Here is a 24,030-nt window from a genome sequence, read left to right on the forward strand (position 1 = left end):
TAGGATGAGTGCGGAAAGATGCCTTTACACGGCGGCATTTCCGCCGTGTAAAGGCATACGGATCTGTGTTAGGGGGCCCGTTGCGGGCCCCCAGGGGTGAAGGGAGGGTGGGGGGTGCACATGGGGGGTACCTATGGTACCCCCCTGCATTTGCCTGCACAAAGCGGCAGGCACCGCGAGGTGCCTGCCGCTTTGTGCATGCAAATGCACAACTTACATTTTTTATCATTGCGGCGGGTGCTGCTTCAAGCAGCACCCGCCGCAATGATAAAAATACAGGATGTGACCGCCAGGGTGGCGGTCACATACTAATTTGCATGGAGGGACCGCCGCTGCCCCTGCGGACGGTCCCTCCTTCTCTATGGTGGCGGACGGACTCAGGTCCGTCCGCCATCATAATCGGCCCCTAAGTGTGGCTCCTGTGCCCTCCCTACACCAACAGGGAAGACTTGCACTTCACTTCAACCAATAACACATGCCACTCGCCTGCCCTCAACCCCTGTACAGAATCCACTAAGTGAAGATAAGCATAGGAAATCTGGCTGAAAAATGTTGATGTAGGTATGAGCAGCCATCTTGATACTACTAATTGCTCCTCCAGTACGAGGAGGTAGAATAGCACCCTCAAGAACATTGAGGTGTCTGCCGCCTCCCCTCCCTTTGCCCTCTTCTACTTTCTTCATATCTCAGAAGCATTTTAATGTCTATATCACATCACCTCTCCTTTCTGTGATTGAGGTATAAAAATATCTCTTTCATCTATCTCATCTTCCTTCTCACCTTGGTGGCTCAGCAGTTCTTGGTATATGGCCCACGTTAAGGGATTCTTGACAGGTAATTGACTAAATGTGTATGTTTCTGTGTGCTGTAAACTTCAATATTATGCTTATCTCATCTGCAGAACCCAGTGGTGGACACAGCAATCCAGGTCTGGAGGCTTCCATGGTAAGAGGGGAAACTGGCAATTTGAGGCAAACTTCAAATGGGATTGAGGAAGGGTACAGAGTATAGGAAGGATGGCACAGTAAACACCCAGTGACACACTGAACACCTATAAGTAACTTACCACTCTCAGGCACTAAAGCACTAGTTTACACACTTTGTAACATGCTGTAAACAATAGATATTAGAAAAAAAGTGACACCTTCACAATAGAACAGTATTTATATTGTTTACCAAATGTCTCAAAAACTTAGTTCAGCTGGCTGACCAAAGATCTTTCTCCCTCCCACACGTGCTCACCTCATGGATGCTCAGAAAGGGTCAGTATAAAGGCATGAAAATATGTACATGGCGTATTTCTAACTACAGATGATGGCAGGCACTTCAATGGTGGTTGGGGACACATAACAACAATCCTAGGAAAGGAGCAGCACTCTGTGGGGTTGCCAGGTCGCCTGAAGAGCAGACCACCCCTAAGAATTCCCACTCCCCCCACTACCCACTACACCAAGTCCCCCATCCAGAGCTCTGCCTCTACCCACTCCTGTGAACCTCACTGCAGTACTTTCGCCCTCCTTAATGTAACCTCCAACCTCGATGGTGTAACCCCCTCTATTCCCTCCATCCTCTCTTTCTTCCTCTGCACTACTCACTGTAAAATCACCAACTTGTACAACTCTCCGCTACTTTACAGCTAAGTTTGCACAATATCAATCACATACATATCTACTTAGATGGGACAAGAGAATGAGGAGATTCCGGGCCAGGCCCTACTCATGTCAATAACTAATACAAATGTATTAAATGGACATTTAATACACATAGTAATATAGTAAGCTCTCAGATTGACATTCAGTCTGTGCAACCACCTCTTTGTCTGAAGCCTGTGGGAAAGAAGCAAACTCTGGGGCATATTAACGAGGGCCTTGTGTCATGCTTGCACCACACAATGTGATAAATGCACGACGCAAAGCCCCAAGTTATATTCATGAAGGCATGCAAAGCCACTTTGCATGGCTTTTAATGGCTTCACAAATATGGAGCAATGCAACGCAGTGCAAATCGATGCGCTGCCTTACTCTGCGCAAGGCAGGCGTTCCATGGGAGTTGCAGTCGTGTTACCACAGCTCCCACGGTTTTTGATGCATTCTCAGATTTACAAGGACTTGTAAACCTGCGAATGCGTCAAAATCTTACGCCTTCCCATGTGAGACGTAACAAAGAGAAATATGTTAATTTGAACTCATTTTTTCTTCTTTTTATGTGTGCTGCCTCTAGGGATTGTTTTGTGCAGGAAGGTGCCCCTCCTAGCACAAAAGTAATCCTGCCTGCGGCACAGACATCCTTGCACTATGGTGCAAGGGTACCTGAGTTAGCACTAGGCTGCTGAAACGGCACCAGCACGGGGGAAAGGAAAGGAATGCACTGTATTGGATATGGTGCATTCCTGCCCTTTCCCTGGGGCGCAGGACAGCGCAGCAAAGTAACTTGCTGGCTGCCCTGCGCCAACCTTCCCATAAATATGCCCCCTCCTGTCTCTCACTGCGGGTGGATGAGGAGGGCTAAGGGAAGAGGAAAGACTGAAGGAGGGTTGAAGCGTGTCTGTCTTGCATGGTGTGGGCACGGTCCTGACACCTCCTCTTTGAGACATGACCCTGCCTTTATGGATCCAGAAACCTCAGAAAAACCGAAACGTCACCATCCAGTAGACATCTGAGTGAAGGGGAACTTCTGATCTTGTATAGGATTTCCCACAGGTGGTGGTTGTGACAATCTGACTCCAGAGACATCTTACAACACTGACCAGGCCCCTGTGGCATGCACGTGGTACAGAATCCTTGAAACTAGGTTCCACATTAGGCAGCATTGAAAGCATCCTCACTGAAAGTTAGAAACTCATTCTCTCAGTAGCCAAACTGCACCAGAGATTACTGGAATAGCTGCTTAGACGGTACTTGTGGGATATCAGAGGTCGGGCTGCTGCCACAGTGCTATACCTTGTTAATTCACTTTTTAGCTGATCGCGAGGGTGATTGCTTACTAATAATATCATTGACTGACTGCAGGCGATTTTAACCTTTTAATCCTTGAGACTGTTTTTAATGTTTTTATCCTTGAGAGTGCTTGAAGACTGTTTTAAAAATCGCCACCCTAACTTTCACTTTGCCACTTTCCCTGTTCCACCACAGCTTGTGCTGATTGAGTGGAGGGAGTTAACGTGGCTTGATTTTCATACTTCCGGTGGTACTTCAGCGGGGACCATTTTGATCAACAGACGCTCTAGTCTCTTCACAGGCCTGCTGCCAATAAGGAATAAATACCGGGGATGGCGCCGACGCACAGCGGACTTCTGCATTGGGCGCGCCTCTGGTGTGTCAAAGGCAAGCCCGTCTGCGCCCAACCGAGCCCAGGGGTTAAAACCCCTGCTAGTTGCAGATCTCAAAATAGGATTAAGTACTTAAGATCCTTCTCCCATCTCGCCTCCAAGACCTGGAACACCCTCCCCAACAACTTACGTCAGACTCAGGATCTCCTGGCCTTCAGACGTCTTCTCAAGACCTGTCTCTTCGATCAGTAGCAGCATCCCTCCTCACCCCCCCACCCCCAGCGCCTTGAGACCCCCACAGGTATGTAGCGCGCTTTACAAATGTCCTGATTGATTGATTGATACTGTGCAGACAAGTTACTTGATCATGCACAGCCTATCAATGAACTCTGTAAACACAATAGGAATGTAAATAATAAAATATTAAAATATGGGCACTGTGATAAGACTCTAACATTCACAACCCAGACCATGAATCAGGGGGGCAAGTAGAGACTGGCTCTATTAAACTGCAGGTCAGTGACTAAACACAAATATGAGATTAATGACTTACTGAGAGAGAAAGCACTTGATGCGCTATTCCTGACTGAGACCTGGCTTAGCGAGAGCTCCACCCCAAATGTCCTGGATGCGCTCCCAGATGACTACATCATAGCAAGGCAAGATCGAGAGGGTCAAAGAGGCGGTGGAATTGCAATAATTTATAAATCCGCGATAAAGTGCAACATCAAGGAAGCATGCCAGGAAAACTGTGAGGCGTGCTTGTTTACACTGTCAGCTGTGGAAGATAACACCATAGCGGGTTTTCTAATCTACCGCCCACCAGGACCAGTAGCCCAATTTATGGCCAGGCTGGAGGAGAAAGTAGGTCTCCCAGCCATCCGGTATAAAAATGTCCTTATCTTAGGCGACTTAAACATACACTTTAATAATAAGCAGAACCGGGAAGCGCAAGCCATATGCAAGGACCTGATGACACTGAACCTAGCGCAAAAAGTAGGAATGTCAACACACCAAGGGGAACATATCTTAGATCCAATCTTCTCCAATTCAATGGAGACAGAGGTGGGAACACCATGGCCAATACCCTGGTCAGACCACTTCTTAGTCCCTCTTACTGTGCCCTCTCACAGACAGAGGGCAGAGAAACCGGCACAGACAGTCACGAACAGGAAATGGAATAAATGTAATCTCAATATATTCACCCAGGCACTGAGGAGGAAAAACAATCTTACACTAGACAAAGATGTAAACTTAGACAATAGCCAGTTTGAGACATGGATAATGGAGGCTCTAGATGAGACGGTACCTTGGACTTGGAGCACTAGGATCTCCAAGCAACATAAAGCATCGGCACCATGGTTTAATGAGTCACTGATGAAAGCAAAAAAAGAGTGTAAGCAGCTAAAACGTGCGTGGCATAAAGACTAATGTAGTAAGGCCAAAGAGAACTATAGAAAGGAATTTAAATAATATCATTCCTTAATTAAGAAAATAAGAAGTGACTTTTACACGGAAATGATTGAAAGGGCCAATCAATCAATCAATCAATCAATCAATCAATCAAAGCATTTATAAAGCGCACTACTCACCCGGAGGGTCTCAAGGCGCTAGGGGAGGGGGGGTCCGCTACTGCTCGAACAGCCAGGTCTTGAGCTGCTTCCTGAAGGCGAGGTGGTCCTGGGTCAGGCGGAGGTGAGTCGGGAGGGAGTTCCAAGTCTTGGCGGCCAGGTAGGAGAAGGACCTTCCCCCTCTGGTGGCTCTTCGGATGCGGGGGATGGCGGCGAGGGCGTGGCTGGTCGATCGAAGCTGGCGTGTGGGAGTGTACAAGTTGAGGCGGCTGTTGAGGTATCTTGGGCCTTGGTTGTGCAGGGCTTTGTGTGCGTGGGTGAGGAGACGGAAGGTGATTCTCTTGTTAACCGGGAGCCAGTGCAGGTCTCTCAGGTGTCCGGAGATGTGGCTGCGCCGGGGGATGTCCAGGATGAGACGTGCTGAGGCATTCTGGATCCGCTGGAGTCTCTTCTGGAGTTTGGCGGTGGTACCGGCGTAGAGGGAGTTGCCGTAGTCCAGACGGCTGGTGACGAGGGCCTGGATGACCGTCTTCCTGGTCTCGGTGGGGATCCAACGGAAGATCTTACGTAGCATGGGCAGGATGTTGAAGCACTACGAGGAGACGGCGTTGATTTGTCTGGACATGGAGAGGGAGGAGTCCCGGATGAAGCCCAGGTTGCGTGCGTGGTCTGTTGGTTTGGGTGCGCTGCCCAGGGCGGGGGGCCACCAGGAGTCGTCCCAGGCGGAGGGTGAAGATCCCAGGATGAAGACTTCCATCTTGTCCGAGTTTCAGGCGGCTGTTCATCATCCACTTGGCTACGTCTGTCATCCCTTCGTGTAGGTTGGCTCTGGCAGTGGCGGGGTCGTTGGTGAGGGAGAGGATCAGCTGGGTGTCGTCGGCGTAGGAGATGATGTTGAGGTTGTGTTGGCGTGCGATGGCTGCGAGGGGGCTCATGTAGACGTTGAAGAGGGTTGGGCTGAGTGAGGAGCCTTGAGGAACGCCGCAGATGACTTCGGTGGCTTCTGATCTGAACGGGGGGAGGCGGACTCTCTGAGTCCTTCCGGCGAGGAAGGAGATGATCCACTCCAGTGCCTGCTCCTGGATTCCGACGTTGCTGAGGCGCTGCACTAGGGTACGGTGGCAGACAGTTTCGAAAGCCGCGGAGAGGTCTAGGAGGATGAGGGCCGCTGTTTCTCCGTTGTCGAGCAGGGCTCGGATGTCATCGGTGGCTGCGATCAGGGCGGTCTCGGTGCTGTGGTTGGCCCGGAAGCCAAACTGCGAGAGGTCGAGGGATCCGTTCGTCTCGAGGAAGGCGGCCAGCTGCTTGTTGACGGTCTTCTCGATGACTTTTGCAGGAAACGGGAGCAGCGAGATGGGGCGGTAGTTCTTGAGGTCGGTGGGGTCGGCTGATGGCTTCTTAAGTAGGGCGCTGAGTTCGGTGTGCTTCCAGCTCTCCGGGAAGGTAGCGGTGTCGAAGGAGGTGTTGATGATGTCCCGCAGGTGGGGTGCGATGACAGCGTCGGCCTTGTTGAAGACGTGGTGAAGGCAGGGGTCGGTCGGAGATCCGGAGTGGATGGAGTTCATCGTGCGGACGGTGTCTTCAGTGCTGATCGGGGTCCAGGCGCGGAGGGTGGTGGTGGGGGGCGGTGGTTCGGTCGTGGCGTGCGTCGGTTGAGTGCTGAAGCTGTTGTGTATGTCCGCGATCTTGTTGTAGAAGTAGGAGGCGAGGGAGTTGCAGAGGTCTTGTGAAGGGGTGATGTCGTTGATTCCGGCGTTGGGGTTGGAGAGCTCTTTGACAATGTTGAAGAGTTCCTTGCTGTTGCGTGCGTTGTTGTCCAGTCGTTCCTTGAATGCAGTTTTCTTGGTGGCGTGAATCAGTTGGTGATGTTTTCGGGTGGCGAGCTTGAGGGCATTCGTGTTGTCCGGTGTTGGGTCTCTGCGCCAGGCTTTCTCGAGGGCTCGGCAGTCCCTCTTGGATCTCTTGAGTTCGTCGGTGAACCATGGGGCTTTCTTGCTGCCGGGTCTGCTAGGCGGGGTCCTCAGAGGGGCGAGGTCGTCTGCGCAGTTGCTGATCCACTTTGTGAGGTTGGTGGCCGCCTGGCTGGGGTTCGTTGCGCCGGTGGGAGGGTTCTTGCTCAGGGAAGTCGCGAGCTGGTCGGCTGTGATCTTGTTCCAGCTTCTGCGTGCAACCTGTTGCTGATGGTGGTAGATCGTGGTCCTTCTGAAGCTGAAGTGGACGCAGCTGTGGTCCGTCCAGTGGAGTCCGGTGGCGTGGCTGAAGGTGATGTCCTTGCTGGATGAGAACACGGGGTCGAGTGTGTGTCTGGCGTAGTGGGTGGGGGTGGTCACCAGCTGCTTGAGTCCGAGGTTTGCGAGGTTGTCCAGCAGGGTGGTGGTGTTGCGGTCGTTGTTGTTCTCCAGGTGGAAGTTGAGGTCCCCGAGGAGGATGTAGTCAGCGGAGGGGATGGCGTGCGGGCTGATGAAGTCGGCGATGTCTTCGCTGAATTGTGTGCGTTGTCCCGGGGGTCTGTAGATGAGGGTGCCTCTGAGGGTGGTCTTGGAGTTGATGTGGATCTGGAAGTGCAGGTGTTCGGCGGGTGTGAGGGTGTCGTCGGTGTTGGTCGTGATGCGGATGGTGTTCTTGTGGATGATGGCGATGCCTCCTCCTGTCTGGTTGACGCGGTCCCTCCGGATGATCTTGTAGCCGTCCGGGATGGCGATGTCGGGCGCTGAGGAGGCGTTCATCCAGGTTTCCGTGAGGAAGGCGACATCAGGGGCTGTGGTATCGAGCAGGTTCCAGAGCTCGACGGCGTGTCTGTGGACGGAGCGGGTGTTGAGCAGGATGCACTTCAGGTGGCTGCTGCTGGTGCTCGTCTTGGTCGGTGCTGGTGTAGTGCAGGTCCGGATGCAGGTGAACTTGCAGGAGTGGCAGCAGAAGGGTCCGTGGGTGCGTCTCGGTGTGGCTCGGTAGCACCCCGGGATCCGCCTGGCGTTGAGTGTGTTGAGCTGGGTGGCGTCGTAGGTCCGGCGGTCTGGCCAGTAACTCCTCCAAAGAAATGTTCTCAATACTGAAGTTCCTCAAAGCATGTGAAAACAATAATGAGGCAGTCGCTTCTCTGGAGAGCTGCAATAAAAAAGCATAATTCTTCGCAAACAAAGTAGCAAAAATATATGACACTTTCCCAGTGGAAGTGCGGCAAGGGATTAGCTCAACAGGCAGACGTGATATCACATTTGCAGGTGAGACCCATGACGAATTTAAGATTCAGGATGTAGAAGAACTGAAAGTCACAGCAAAAGGAATAAAATCAGGCTCCTCATTGGACTCTGTCCGCCCGGAGATACTTATGCAGGGAGTGAACCTCATTATGCCATATATCTCTGAACTCATCACATGCTCCTTTCAAACAGGAGAGGTCCCCACTAAATGGAAACAAGCTATAGTTCTGTCACTCAAAAAGAAACCATCTATAGATCAAGCAGTTTTGGAGACTCTGCGCCCCATTTCACTGTTACCATTTACGGCTAAGATCGCTGAAAAAGAAACTAATAAACAATTAGTAGAGCATAATAACAAGAATGACCTATTTCACCCCTCCCAATCAGGTTTTAGAGCTGCACACTCTTCGGAGTCAGCACTACTCCTGGCAACAGAATCAATTAGGAAATACGCTGACGGTTGCACTGATCCTATTGGACCTCAGCGCGGTGTTTGACACCTTTTGCCATAAGCCACTCCTCCAGAGGCTACAGGCATGTGGTGTTTGGGGAAATGCACTGCGCTGGATCACATCCTTTCTATCTGAGCGGAACTTCCAAGTCGCACAACAGTCTTACCTATCTAAGAGCATCCCCCTGCCCCAGGGTGTCCCAACGGGATCGAGTCTGAGCCCAACTTTATTTAATTTATAAGTGGGGCCACTGGCGTAGCGTGTAGAAGAGAATAAGGTGTCCATTGTGTCATACGTCGACGACACGCAGCTAATTGTGATGCTGTCTCAAGACAGGGAACAGACAGCAATCCGATTCACCAGGTGTCTGGAAGTGGTGGCAGCTTGGATGTCTAACCACTGCCTTAAGCTCAATGGGAATAAGATGGAGGTGATGATTGTGGGCAAGGCCCCAGCTATTTGGTCATCAGTCTGGTGGCCTGAGACACTGGGCGTATTACCTACACCGAAATCAGAAGTAAAAATTCTCTGAGTATGGTTTGACTCTGAACTGGCAATCGACAGCTGGATTCAGAAAGTAGCAGCCAAATGCTATGGGACCATGAAAATTCTGAGAAAGATTCTTGATCTCCTGCCACCATATACTAGGAAAACCATAGTATATGCCGTGGTAACCTCCCAATTGGACTACGGCAATGTGCTATACCTATGTGCCACAAAAAAAGGGCTATCCAAATTATAGACAGTGCAAAATGCGGCTGCTCCCTTGGTACTAAGCCTCCCAAGAAGAGCCTCCATAAAGAAAGCCCTGCCAGAATTGCACTGGCTACCAGTGGAGAAGAGAATCACATTCAAGGCAATGTGCCACCGTTACCGTATTCTATCAAAAAAAAAGGCCCACAGTACCCACAACCACTGTTAACACAGTACACACCAGGCCGAAACCTAAGATCCAAGGGTAGGGCACAGGTGACTGTACCGAGAATAACTAAAGCCAGAAAGTGGCCACACTACTTCAGATACCTCGCAACAAAAGCGTGGAACACTCTACCATTGGCCCTGAGAACAGAAACATGCAAAACTAAATTCCGCAAACAACTGAAGACATGGTTATTCCTAACAGCATACTAAATTGAGCATGCTGGCCAGAGTGAGCGATCAGCTGTGATATGCAAATAATGATGTTCCGTACCCTGTCAGAGTGCCTGTTCCAGCGCAGGGACACACCGGTGGTGTAACCATGCGCTCTATAAAACGCTAAGCTAAACTAAACTATCTGTGATCAGACAGTTCACCTCCCTTCACTTTTTGACAGTGTTCACCAGGTTTTGCGAGACATGAAAGCCATGCTACTAACCTGTCTTCTTCCCAGGAACTATTGCTGCGAGCAGCGCACAAGGATGCAGAGTACTGGAGAACTATCATGCAATAAATGCCTAAGAATAAATGAGTGAATGCATGAATGAATGAAAACCCTTTATATCGCTGGCACCACCATCATTAGTATCCAACAAAAGAGAGAGTTACTCAGGTTAGACCAAAAGGGACCAGGTTATATAACACTGTTAAAAGTAGAAAATTCCCTTTTGTGTCATTATGTATTTCCTATAATCAAGTCACGATCAGTTTGTACTGAACCAAAAGAATACAGTTAGTTATTAAACAATGTAGCACAACGTAAGACAAACTTTATGTTCTTGTCATTTTATTATACTCATTACAATTCTAAGTCATACATTGCAAATCAAGTAAAAATTATATTTTTCATAAAAAGCACATTAATTACACCTCCTTGTACATACTGGTTTCCAAACAAGTAAACACTTTTAGCCACTTTTGTGGTGTGTTTTCATATTCTCATACTACTTCGGAAATTGTTGACACAAACACTTCAATTCATATACAATTCTAAATGTAATACGTTCTACTACAGTATTTAAAATACATCTAAATATATTAAAAACAATACATATTCGTATGTCCTTAAATGTTAGTTTTTGATGAAAAATATTATTTTTTACTTTATATGCAATGTATGACTTAGAATTGTAATGCGTATAATAAAATGACAAGGGCATAAAGTTTTTCTTACGTTGTGCACATTGTTTAATAACTAACTGTGGGGCATATTAGCAAGAACCTCGTTAAAATTATCGCCGTTTTAGAGGCAGGAAACTGCCGTTAAAGCGGCGATAATGGGCTTGCTAACATGCGTTATAGAATTCCAATAGAAGCCCAGGTTAGATGTCCTGCACATCTAACCTGGGATTCTATTGGAATTCTATATAGCATATTAGTAAGCCCATTATCGCCGTTTTAGAGGCAGGAAACTGTCGTTAAAACGGCAATAATGGGCTTGCTAATATGCGTTATAGAATTCCAATAGAAGCCCATGTTATATGTGCAGGACATCTAACCTGGACTTCTATTGGAATTCTATAACGCATATTAGGAAGCCCATTATCGCCGTTTTAGCGGCAGTTTCCTGCTGTTAAAATGGCGATAATTTTAACGAGGTTCTTGCTAATATGCCCCACAGTTAGTTATTAAACAATGTAGCAATGTACCTCCTCTTAAGGGAGGCAACCAGGGGGCTCGGCCTTGACATCCTTAGCTCCGCTGATTTCACTAGCGGACACGAGACCTACCTGAGCGCTACACGGCGTTATGCTGAGCTGAGGCGCGCATTTTACAGCAATATAGCGGCGTGTTTTAAAAATCCTGTTTGGATATTTTCTTTATTCTTTATTTGCTTATCCCCTGTTTTTAAGGGTCAACTCTACACACTTGCACCATAATCGGTACTGCCACCGCGCTTTGCGGGTCCCGGTTCCTGTGGGCTGGTAGTGTGAGCAACAGCGTTTCTGTGGCGGCCATATTGGGTGAGGGGTGCACGCTCTAGCGGCTCAGGCGACGACCTCCTCTTAAAGGAAGTTATGCTTACGCGCAGCGGCCACGCGCAGCGGGTACGCCGGATCACCGCCGGAGTCTCGCCAGAGTCCAGCCCGTCTGCGCCCGTCAGCGTCCAGGAGGCGAACGGGGCGGCGGGTTGGGCTCAGCCACTGGGCGTATTTGCTCCCGGGCCCCCCATGCTCCGATATACATCATGTGAGCTACGCTCCTTACAAAACCCTTCGGGTGGCTGCTGTACTGTCTTCCCCGGTCGCTACAGGGGTAAGTCTCGCTGCCCTGGATGCGGATGGCGCCCCAGCTGTGTTTCGTCTTTGCTTCCCAATAAAAAGATCGACAATGTTGGGTATTTATGCATGCTGCTAAACACTAGATCTGTGGGCAGACATGCGCAAGATATTTATGATCTTCTTGATACGGAAAAGCCACTTTGTCTCATGTTAACTGAGACGTGGCTGGGGGAATTCTCAAATCCCGATGTGGCTTTAGCTATTCCTCCTGATTACAATGTTTTCAGGAAGGATAGACTTAAGGGAAGGGGTGGGGGAGTGGCACTGGTGGTGAAGAAATGCGTGGCTTGTTCCATTCTGCCAGTAGATGACATTCGCGGCTCTGAGTCCCTTGCCTTTTCCATCACTCTGGCACCACACCAATCCTTTAAAGGTCTATTAGTCTATAGGCCACCTGGCCCACCTGGAACCTTCTTCGAAGAGTTCGAGTTGGTTATATCGGGACTGGCCCTGAAAGCAGAACATTGTATTGTAGCCGGGGATCTTAATTTTCGTATGGATGAGCCATCGGACCCGGATACTATCAAACTTTTGGAGGCTACGGCCCCCCTGGGCCTGATCCCGTATTTCCGGGGGCCAACGCATGACAAGGGACATACTCTTGACCAGGTCTTCTCGACATCTCCTTTGGAGGTGAAGGAGATTATCCCGGTGCTTTGGTCAGACCACAGGCTAGCCAAATTTTTGGTTAAAGGCACGGTGAAATCGGCTAATCCCGTGTCTCGGCAACAGGGCTGTGCCCTCAGGGCTTACCATCGAGTGACTCCAGCTATGCTGGCTCAGGCCGCGCTGGATCACCCATGCCCTCTCACAGGAGATCTGGAGAAGGACCTGGAGTCTCTGCAGGCATGGCTTCGGGATGGGCTAAACGATCTTGCCCCGGTGATGACCCCCCGCTTAACACCGAAACGTGTTTCGGCTCCCTGGTTCACGGCGGCACTGTCGTCCGCCCGGTAGCTTTGTAAGGCAGCTGAAAGAGCCTGGCGATCATAATATGATTCTGTGGCAAGGCTGACCTATAAGACAGCGGTTAAGGCCTATCAGCGGGATATTCGCCTAGGAAAAAAAGCCTATCTTGCAGGGAGGATAGAAGCCGCCTCCAACTCCGGTAAGGAGATTTTTACCATAGTTAGAGAATTTACGGCCCCTCGTTCCAATGTATCTCGAGGTACGCCCTCTAAGTCCTGGGCTTCTGATCTTGCAAATTTTTTCACCAGCAAGATTAAGCTTATCCAGGACTCTTTTCCATTGGCGGCGCCCGTGGGGCTGATTAACCTCGAGGACGACTCGGGCCTCGCGGCCTCGCTAGGCCCGATGCTGGCCGTTTTTCCATCCATCTCAGCCCCTGCTTCCTTAGCGCTTATGGGCAATCTTAAATCTGGGTCGCCCTTGGACCCCTGCCCGGCCAAATTCTTGGCAAAAATGGCGGAAGCTATAAACCCGCTGGCGAATCCACTCCTGAACCTCTCGTTGAGCCAGGGATTGGTTCCGCAGGCCTGGAAGCAGGCAATGGTTATCCCCTTGCTGAAGATGCCTGGTCTCGATCCCGAGGCTCCGGTCAATTACAGACCGATTTCTCTTCTGCCGGCTTTTACGAAAATTTTGGAGAAGCACGTACACATGGTGCTCTACAATTTTCTGGAAACACATGAGATTCTGCACGCCACTCAATCTGGCTTCCGTCCAAACCTCAGTACAGAGACCGCGCTCCTGGAGGTGTCAGAAGCCATTAAAGGGGTACTGGACGCCGGGGGCAAAGCCATGCTGTTCATGTTGGATCTGTCGGCGGCCTTCGACACCGTCCCCCATGAGGGCCTTCTCGCAAGACTCTATGAGATTGGCCTTAGGAGGACGGTGTTCAGCTGGTTTTCATCTTTCCTAGCTGGCCGCCGACAAAAGGTCTGGGCCTCCCCAGACTCGGCCGTGATGCCGCCATTGGGAGTCGGGGTTCCGCAGGGCTCTATACTGAGCCCGACCCTCTTTAACATCTTTATGACCCCTCTGGCGGTGTTGGCGGAGTCGTTCGGGGCCCAGATCGTATCCTATGCCGACGACACCCAGCTCCTCTTTTCTTGTAAGAAGGGAGGAGACTTCAATGGAGAGAGTATCCGGGATTGCCTTGAGGCTGTTTTTAAATGGTTTCAGCTGAACAGCCTCAAGTGCAACTCAGATAAGTCTGAGGTACTCTTCTTCGGGTGTGCGTCGGATCCTGACTGGCAAGCTTGGTGGCCCATTAACATGTTTCCCCCATCCTGTCCATCTCAAGTAGCTAAGAACCTGGGGGTCAAGATGGACAAGGGTCTGACGTTGAGATCCCAGATCCTAGGGGTGACGGGCACATGTTTTGGCCTCCTCAAGACGTTGAGGAGGTTTTTACCTCTCTTGTCTGAGGAACACAGGAAGCTGACCGTGCAGGCTCTGATTGGCTCTAGGTTGGATTATTCTAATGTCCTCTACCTGGGCCTGCCAGAGTATCTGTTGCAGCGGCTCCAAGTTGTGCAGAATGCTGCCGCGGGGGCCATTTATGGCCTAAATAGGCGAGCCAGCATTGCCGGCCTTCTGCAGACCCTACATTGGCTGCCTTTAAGGCATTAACTTTGGCCTACAAAGCTCTCCATGCTGTGGGAGATAAGTATCTCCAAAGGAGACTCGCCTTTTACCACCCTGCCCGCTCTCTTAGATCAGAATCTCTGTTTCCGGCGGCGGTGCCGCGCGTAAAGAGAGCTCGCACTGGAGGCCGCTCCTTTGGACTGCTGGCGCCACAGCTGTGGAACACCCTGCCGCTGACACTCCGTGGAGCTACTAGTTTACTTGCATTTAGGAAAGGCCTAAAAACTTGGCTGTTTGCCCTATAGGCTGTTTTTCCTTTTCTTTTCTGTTCTGCCTTCCACTCTGTTTTTATCACTGTGTTGTGTTATTCTGCTGTAGGTCTCATTATTAAAGCGCCGGGACACTCTTTTTGAGTAGCCGCGCGCTATATAAAAATAAATATAACATAACAATATGCCCCACTATTCTTTTGGTTCAGCGCAAACTGATTGTGAAATAGTTATAGGAAATACATAACGACACAAAAGGGAATTTTCTATTTTTAACTCCACCATCATTAGGTCTCTTGGTGCAGATACCTTCATAATATAACTGGCCCTCTATCCTCTTTTAATTGCAGAAAGGGACATCAGCAGAAGAGAATCCTGGAACCATTCCCAGTGAACTGAACAGCCAAGAGATGAAATATGCTACCCTCACTCTTCATGCACGACGTGACCAAGAGGAGGCCACCTACAGTAACGTGGGGCTTGGGTCCAAACCGCTAGCATCTGCTGCAAGGTACAACACAGAGAATGTGGAATATGCCAGCATCAATCTGCAAACGCTGCAAGGGAGAGGTGAAGCTTTGAAATGATGAAATGCGCAGGAGCTGGCGGGAAGACTGATACCAGGGACAGAGCCCGCAGGAATGTGGACTCGCGGGACAGGAGCGGCACCAGTATGGACACCAGTACCGACACAAGTAGGGACACCAGTATGGACAGCCGGGTTATTTATTTCAAGCAGGTGTGGGCGAGGCAAAGTACCGTTAGGTTCACAGATGCCAGTGGCAGCTACTGAGAGCTTTACCTAGACCTGGGCGGTGTATATAATTACTGGAGATAGCAATAATGTATTGTTTCATACAACTTTCTACTAGCCCTTGATTGTATTACTCTGTTCTGAAGGTAGATCTGCTACGTATGTTCATAATGTGCATATTCTCACATTGATTGATATGTTTTTGTGATCACTAGTACTTGAATAAAATGTGTTGGTTGTTTCATTAACTGAATATTGAGCTTCAACACTTTTTTTCTGTTAACCAGCTAAAGTTTTGTATCATTATCCTAGAATATTGACTGCCAGTCCGGGTCATGGAAGCAGATCATAGGCTGGTTGATTGCGGTTCTGCTCTCAGGTAGCTGCCCGTCCAAGCCCTATACAGCCATGAATGAGAAACTGATTGTACTTTCAGCCTTACCGTCATAGCCGACTCCATTTTGTTTGTCCTTGAAACCATTGCCGTACAGGCCGCGACACTCCGATTTTGGACATTCTCAGGCTTGGCAGATATAAGTGAGGATTTCTAAGTATACAATTAAACGTTCAACATTTCTTTTCTGAAGGTCCTTGGCGCCTTTGTCCGGTGTACGCGGTACACCTGCAATGTTCTAACTGCTTCGGGGTTCTGTTCACATTTGTTCCATTGGGACTTGTATGCAAAAGTCTTGAAGAAATCCACGCAGTGGGGAGGGATTCAGTATTAGAAACTCAATGCAAACATGAGGGAACAATTGTCAGTTTAATCTTGTGATATCACAATTTGCTTAATAAATGTGTAACGATTTGAAGTAAGCATGTAAGAAGATATTACTTCAACAGTCTTCGAGGACAAAACATTTCACTTTGGTCAGGTCTGTTATTACACTTTAAATTAAACCAGACACTCTGGATAGCTCATAAAATTCCAACACCTTTTTCATGCGAAAATTGAAAGCAAGAACATGTGACTGTTGGAAACCTACAGGTATGCACTAATGGGCAAGTGTTGGGCTCTTTCTTTGGAAGAATGCAAGAAAACCTTGGAATACCGGTCGAGGGGCCGAGGTTCTGCTGGCAGAAGCCTAGCAGTTCTCCACCTTTAACTGGGGGGAGGGGATGTGGGGGGGTTGAAACACTGCAGGTTTAATGGAATGGCTTGTCCGCTGTTTTATGGCTGTGGCATCATTCCGTCAAACTCTGATAATTCTTCTAAGTATTCTTCCTCTTCCCATTACTAAAGGTGAACAAAGCCTGTAGTCCAATATTCAAGCTGTTTCCTACAAACATTTACCGGTTTAAAAAACACCCTTTTCAAGATAACTAACTCAAAATCCACTTGTGTCTCTAGATAGATAGATAGATAGATAGATAGATAGATAGATAGATAGATAGATAGATAGATAGATAGATAGATAGATAGATACTACTGTTTAGTTACGGTTCAGATCTGCATAACCATTGGCAAGTCGCTTTAGTTTGCCTATAACTTTTGTCACCATAGATGGACCAGCTCAAAATTGGCACTCAGTTAGCTTAGTCAGGTATGGTCAAGTATTCAAAGTTCTGTGCAGATATGTTAAGGGAAAAAAGTTAAGAGATGGGGGTATGGGGGAGAGGGGGTTTGGTTGAGTGCGATAAAAATTGCATTTTCCTCCGGTAGCCGCCATAGGAAATGTTGCTCATGCCTTCAGCAAATGCTGCTAAACGGGTGCCCACCGAACTTGCCATGCAAGTAGACCTTTACACTGGAAGTGAGCTTTTGTGATTTTGGTGAAAATCTATTCAGTAGTTTTTAAGAAACAAGCAAGTGAAAATGGTGCTAGCTGAAAGGGTTAACACTTATTTATATCTTTGTTGTTTAGAGGTACGATCCAAAGATTTACAACTCCTGTTAGCTGGATAGGTAATGTCTCAGTAGATTTTTTCACCCCACTAATGTTCTATATACTGTATTTTTCCATATATTGCAAGGTGCTGAGACATGCTACAAAGCCACATTTACTTTTATCTCATTGCCCGCCCAAGACCCTTCTACCAGCTACCTTTCCACTTTCGTTTTAATGCTATTTTTACATGCATTTTTTTCATATGTCTAATCTTTGCTTACATTACAGTGATGTTCACGAACATTTTACAAGTCAGACAAATAAAATATATATGAAAAGTTGTGTCTTCCTTTAAAACATTTGACAGCTTATGAGAGGACCACACATACATGCGATAAAAGGATATAGAATATGGAGTACACATCAAAATAAGTAAGAGTTCAACATATGAAAAAGAATCTCTTTGTACCGTTTATGGCCAGTCAGCACTATTTTCACATATTATGAAATGTCATTTCTCACTGCTTTCTTCAGAACAGTATCTATACCTACCACTGCTACCACAACGAAGAGCACAAGATTGCCAATAACTTGTGTCCACTTTGCACTGCCTTTGTTTTAGAATGCCCTGCCTTTGAGATTTCCACGTCTAAGTTTCAAAATATAAGTTTATTGAGATTTCCACTTCTAAGTTTCAAAATATACGTTTATTGAGATTTCCAATTCTAAGTTTCAAAATATAAGTTTATTGAGATTTCCACTTCTAATCATATATCTGAAGTGGAGTCACCTGAGTTCTAGAATTAAGCACTTTGGTTCTCGTCCAGCACATGCTGTTCTTGAGATGACTCAGTTGCTTCTCTGTCTTCAATATGGTGTGCTCTGCAATCTCAAGTTAGCTGTAGATGCAATTTGTGAGAAGTGCTGTCACAGTGCAATGTTCAGAGATGCCATTTCATTGTGGTTGCACCTAGAGGGTGCCAACAATGACGTTTACTGTGTTTAAGAGACATCATCACAGTGTCGACTGTTTACTTCTTCCACATGCTTACAATCTACTCTATTGAAAGATGCAAAGTACTGCCATACACAGGACTCGGACAATTCAAACCAACCTTTTGCCATTAATTGTGTTGGTTCTTTGTGTTATATGGGTCAGGTACAAGGGTGCTAATTCTCCAATGTTTACCCTCTTCTGGTTGGCAGTCCTGTGGTCCCTCCCCCAGCATTAGCCAGCGTGCTAGACCAGGCTTAAATCAAAATGAAAGGCAGCTGCCCAATTCTCACAAGCATTTATGACTCAAACCAAGCCTTCCAGCTAGGAAAGTGAATGTGTTTCAAGATACAAATGGTTAGCTTCACAATGTGTATGCAAAAAAAGGATTAAATGCTACTATCTCCTTGTGTCAGGTGACATTGCTCAGATGTTACGTTGCTGAGATGTTAGTTTAGAAACTGGACTTGAGAGTGTTTTGTAACACCTCGGCTATCCTGTTTTAGGTTTAAACCTATAATAACGAATTAAATCACACTGAGAGGGAAACGGGCCTCATCGGTGTAAACATATAAACACTGATAAACACTTCCACAACCACAAACTAAAATGCCATTCAAAGAAGGAAAATGGGAGAGAATGTGTCATTTGTGTTTCTTTTTGAAGGGGACACCACAATGTGTAACTCTGTTTTACAAGGTAGGACCAAGAAAGACTGATGTAAGATTACTCTGCTTGAGGTTTGTTGTTTAGGGATGAAACTAAAATATTGTTTCCTATTCCTAATGTTTCCTCCACTTCTTGTGCTTTGGTTAATGGTTCTGGGTTTAGAAGAACGTTTTCTGTCCGATCTTTTGTTTTTTATACACTGTAGAGAATCTGTGAATATTAAAATCACAGTTGATCTTTTTGCAGTTTTTATTTTCTTACCTAATTGAGGAAATGTCTGGCTCTGAATAATCTTGACCTATATGTATTATCACATTTACCCACAGGCATGTAATGAGTAAACCTATTTGATACATCAGTCCCCCTTTCTAACAAGTCAGTATTGATAGCAAGTAGTCCCCCCCCCCAAAATAACCCTGGGCTTTAAACATTCAGTACTAGGGGTAGGGATAGGTACCTGTAAAAAAGGGATTGTTAAATGTGAAGCATTCAGTTAATCTTGGTTTTTTTACCCAACTGAACTTTAGTCAAGGGCTTCTAAGCTCATATTTACAATGTTAACAGGAAAAATGTGTAGTCCAAGAACACAATGTGAGGCCTGTTAAAAGGTCAGGACTGACTTAAAGTGAGACATTTGCCATGGGGACACTTGTCAAGTATAAATGTCCATGCACCAGGAGCACCACCTTAATGTGGTCAGGCAAAGAGTGCAGAATATCAGTGGCGAGCATGCTTAAAGCATCACTTTTATGTGTCCTAGAATGCAGGGCTACAAATTAATCATGTGTAATTAAAAAGTTTAAAAGTTTAACAATGTACCATGCTGTTGTCAGTGTTGACCCCCCTTACAATGTCATACTATTGAGTACGTACCCCAACTTTGTCCAGAAATTTGTTTTAGCAAAACATTTGAATATAGGATTCTTATTTTGTAATCCATTAATAGTCCTGAAAACCAAGCACAGTCCTGCATGTGTGTGGGTGTGAGAGGTAATGAGATGTGAGAGAGGGAATTGTGCAATGCACAGTCTTCCTATGCTTGAAACAGTTTGACATTCATCCATTGAGCACACTATCAACAGACAGACACCACATACCATACATTACTTCTCCTATAAATTAAATATGTGTTTTATAACAATCACTGTAAAAAAACGACAACATGCTTTGTAAACATTGGAAAAACACAGTGCTTGTCTAGTTTGGGGATTAGGCACCTGAATAAACATTAAAAACACTGGTTTCAAATGTTTGGAAAACACCACTGAAATTCACAAAAAAAGAAACACTAAAAGCAATACAGCCTAGTAATAAAAAAGTCTTTGTTCAACTTTATGCATACCTGTATTCACTTAAAGACATACACGTCAATGATTGAATTTGCGGGCCCTAATCTATATCGTTGATTAGCCAAGAGTGGGCCGTGCTATCCTTGTTTTTCTATATGCACTTTTGTTCATTCTTGTCATGGGTGTGTATCATGGATGAGAGAGTACCGACCACGTTTTTTACTTATACTCATTTCACCAAGATACAATGCTTACACAAAGACACATTTTCCTGAATATTGTTTGGAATAAATAACCATTTGATTAGTAGCATTGTTGCATTATATGCCATGGGGCCATTGTTTTGTATTACAATGTTTACCAAAGGTCCCTGACGACTCTTGGTCCCCTTGTTATGTAGAAACAGGGACAGCTTTAAAACAAAATTTGCAGATGTTCATTGGCAGTGTCCAGAGAAAAGGGAAGTTTTCTCAAAAACCAGAAGTTTCAGGCAGATGTTATTTTAAAAGTTGTTGCAAAACGTGTCTACGTCCTACAGGAAATAATGGTTTGTGTGCTGACTTGTATCTGAAATAGTAAGTTTTGTTCCTCATTTCCGAAAAGCAACAGATGTCATGACTCATGCTCAGTATGACAGTTCCTGCATAGCTCTAACCTCAGAGTTTAGGGCTAAATGCCTTTATGCAGAATGAATAACTGTGTCATCATTCTGCCTGGTCCTATGTGAAGGAATGAATATACTTTTATTTGATTTCATTAAAAAAATCAACAAAGGGTGGGAAAACCACAATGAGTAAAACTTGCAAAGATGTACATTGTTATTATTTTTGTACATTTTTTTTTTTTAAAAAGGCAATATTTTATAAAATATTAACATGTAAGCAAGACTGTCGGAGGATTTCTGAGCCAGATCTTCTAACACTGCATGAGTTGATTAACGGATTCTGCATTGGCCAGTTCTCTTGCCACGTTTTTTAGAAAGTTTATGGCTCTGCAGGACAGTGGCATCGTTTTTTTGCACTCCACACCACCCCAGTTCAGACATGGCCATATGCAAATCAGCCTTGACCCTGTGCCTCATGGGAACAGTCCAGCCCAAACTGCCAAGCCATGTCTTTCCTGGACCAGAATCAAGCATCCTAGGACCGGTTTTTGGCTATCAGCTGTCTTCAGCCAGGATAGCTTGACTCCAGTGGTGTGGAGAGCATGGGACTCACGTCTGAGCATACCCATCCCACTCGGGGTGACAAATGCAAAAATAACAGTTGATGGACAGAATGCAGAACAATGTCATACATTCACCCCAGTACAGAGATCTGGGCCTAAATCCATCATTTTTGTGCACTCCTCACCACCCTAGTTCAGACATGGCCATATGCAAATCAGCCTTGACCCTGTGCCTCATGGGAACAGTCCAGCCCGAACTGCCAAGCCATGTCTTTCCTGGACCGGAATCAAGCATCCTAGGACCGGTTTCTGGCTATCAGCTGTCTTCAGCCAGGATAGTTTGACTCCAGTGGTGTGGAGAGCATGGGACTCACGTCTGAGCATACCCATCCCACTCGGGGTGACAAATGCAAAAATAACAGTTGATGGACAGTATGCAGAACAATGTCATACATTCACTCCAGTACAGAGATCTGGGCCTAAATCCATCATTTTTTTGCACTCCACACCACCCCAGTTCAGACATGGCCATATGCAAATCAGCCTTGACCCTGTGCCTCATGGGAACAGTCCAGCCCGAACTGCCAAGCCATGTCTTTCCTGGCAGTTCAGGCTGGACTGTTCCCATGAGGCACAGGGTCAGACTGATTTGCATATGGCCATGTCTGAACTGGGGTGGCAGAGTGGGCTAAAGAGCGGTGATGGATTAAACCCAGATCTATTGACTGGGTGTGAGTGTGTGATTGGTTCAGATGCTCCGTCCATCACCACCCCCTTTTGTACCACTTTGTTTGCCATAAGTTGGCAGGGTATGCTCAGACGTGAGTCCCTTGCTCACGTTGCTACTGGATTCAAGCAATCCGGGCTGAAGACGACTGAAATGCCAGAAACCGGTCCTCGGAAGCTTGTTTCCGGTCCAGGGAAGGCATGGCTTGGCAATTCGGGCTGAACTGTGCCCATGAGGCACAGGGTCAGACTGATTTGCATATGGCCATGTCTGAACTGGGGTGGCAAAGTGGGCTAAAGAACGGTGATGGATTAAGCCCAGATCTGTTGACTGGGTGTGATTGTTTGATTGGTTCAGATGCTCCGTCTATCACCACCCCCTTTTGTACCACTCTATTAGAACAGGGCAGATGCATAGTAGATGCAGTAAAGACTCATCCCAAGCTCCGCACAGGCGGCATTCCTTTGATTGCCATGTGTATTTCCATTTCGGGGTTAGGTCCTTTGATGGATAAGACCCAAGCCTTAATAGCGTTAAAAAGTGTTTTTTCTGATGCGGAAAATGATCTAGCAAATAGGATTGGGGTTGCAACCTCTGGTATGTCTGTATCACGGTCCAGGTGGTGTTGTCTGGTCCTATGTGATTCTCAGTGGACTCGACCTTTATAGTGCGTGAGACTGACATTCTGCTGAGAATGATTTACATAATCAGTTTTTTTCCTCTACAATGCAGTGGGACACTGATCAAAAATCTATACAGAGTTCTGTCCTGCAGGAGCGGCTGTTTCTCAATGGCAGAGGAGCATCACCCCAATGCCTGGCTCATAGTCAGCAGGGGAAAAATAAAAAAAATGTTTTATCATCACTTTATTTTTCATTTACTGGCTCTGAGCCAGCGCGTACGAAGAGGGGTGGGGCTGAGACATGGGAGGGGGGAGAAGGAGTGCTATGTGCCCTTGTAAGTGCTCATGTGTGTTTGCCCGGCCGTCTCTGGCTGGCCAAACATGCATAAACACAAAGGTTTGTCCAACCCGACTGCATTGAACAGCCTGGCGGAGAAACCCCACAGACTCCCTGTCCTGAGCAGAGCGTCTTTTCAGCCTGCTCAGGCCAACCGCCACATTTCTCTCATAGCATGAGAGCAGGGCAGGGATTGCACAGGGAGTCTGTCCCAGGGGCTACTGGGACCAGGAAGAGTACAGGAGGCGTGACACGACACAGGAGGCAGACGGCTGCTTAAGTTATGTTTAAAAAAAATATTATTATTAACACCCCCTTGCGCCCCAGACCAAGCCCCCTCTTGCGTTCCCTCCACTCGCCCAACAACACTTTTTTTCTGGCGGTCGCACTCCTGACCTGCAACAGTTTCTGGACTGTCTTGCACTGGTTTTGCTACCAATGCAAGACAGTCTCCTGATCTACCAGGCAACAGCAAACCCTCACTTGGAAGGACATTGTTTGACTTCTTAACACACATCCCCCTGACCATCTTCTGCCTTCTGTTTAGGTTGCCCTGGAAAATACCTACAAAGGTCCTAAGTGGACTGGTTGGCAGTGCTTATGTAGGTTTTAGTGGTTGTCCATCCTGATTGGGCCCTGACTTCTGGCCGGTGGTTATAGGTTTGGGTAAGTACTGTCCCTACTGGAGCCAGTAGTTTTTATTTACAATGATATTATACTGAAGCTCTGCAAAAGCGGCTGAGAGGAGGATGACAGATTAGGACACCCAGGAGTGCTTTTAACCTAAGGTTGGAAATAAGTCAAAGAACATGAATGTGTCTTATTGCTGTGCCACGCCTGAAGGCTTGTAACTGAACTATCTGGAAAGGAGGGATGCTGTCCTGGTCTTGAGAGTATGAACAAGGCTGACGGTGGACGGAGGAGGATAACTAGAGGAGAAAGCCATTCCAAAACACCACAAGAAACTGCAGTCCAGAGGCCTTGCATTGAACTTGAGAAGAATGTCATTTGCATCACAAGAGGGTAAACATTGGCTTGAGACATCTAAGACCCTGATAGTGAGCCTACATGCCCATGTTGATCTCCCCCCTGTTCACATTGCCTAAAGACCAGCAGTGGTAGAAAAATAATT

General features: G+C 47.1%; 1 protein-coding gene across 1 annotated transcript in view; it reads left to right on the forward strand.

Annotated features, from left to right (window-relative positions):
* LOC144755620 (CMRF35-like molecule 1) overlaps positions 1 to 15,517 on the forward strand; it is a 164,590-nt gene extending 149,073 nt beyond the window's left edge. The window contains exons 5-6 of the mRNA XM_078644741.1: positions 902 to 945; positions 14,861 to 15,517. Coding sequence (XP_078500867.1) covers positions 902 to 945; positions 14,861 to 15,097 — 281 coding nt within the window. The 3' untranslated portion in view covers positions 15,098 to 15,517. The remainder of the gene's footprint in view (positions 1 to 901; positions 946 to 14,860) is intronic.
* Positions 15,518 to 24,030: the final 8,513 nt, after the last annotated feature.

Source organism: Lissotriton helveticus, chromosome 5_1, assembly GCF_964261635.1.
Source record: "Lissotriton helveticus chromosome 5_1, aLisHel1.1, whole genome shotgun sequence".
In the NCBI taxonomy this organism is placed as follows: Eukaryota; Metazoa; Chordata; class Amphibia; order Caudata; family Salamandridae; genus Lissotriton; species Lissotriton helveticus.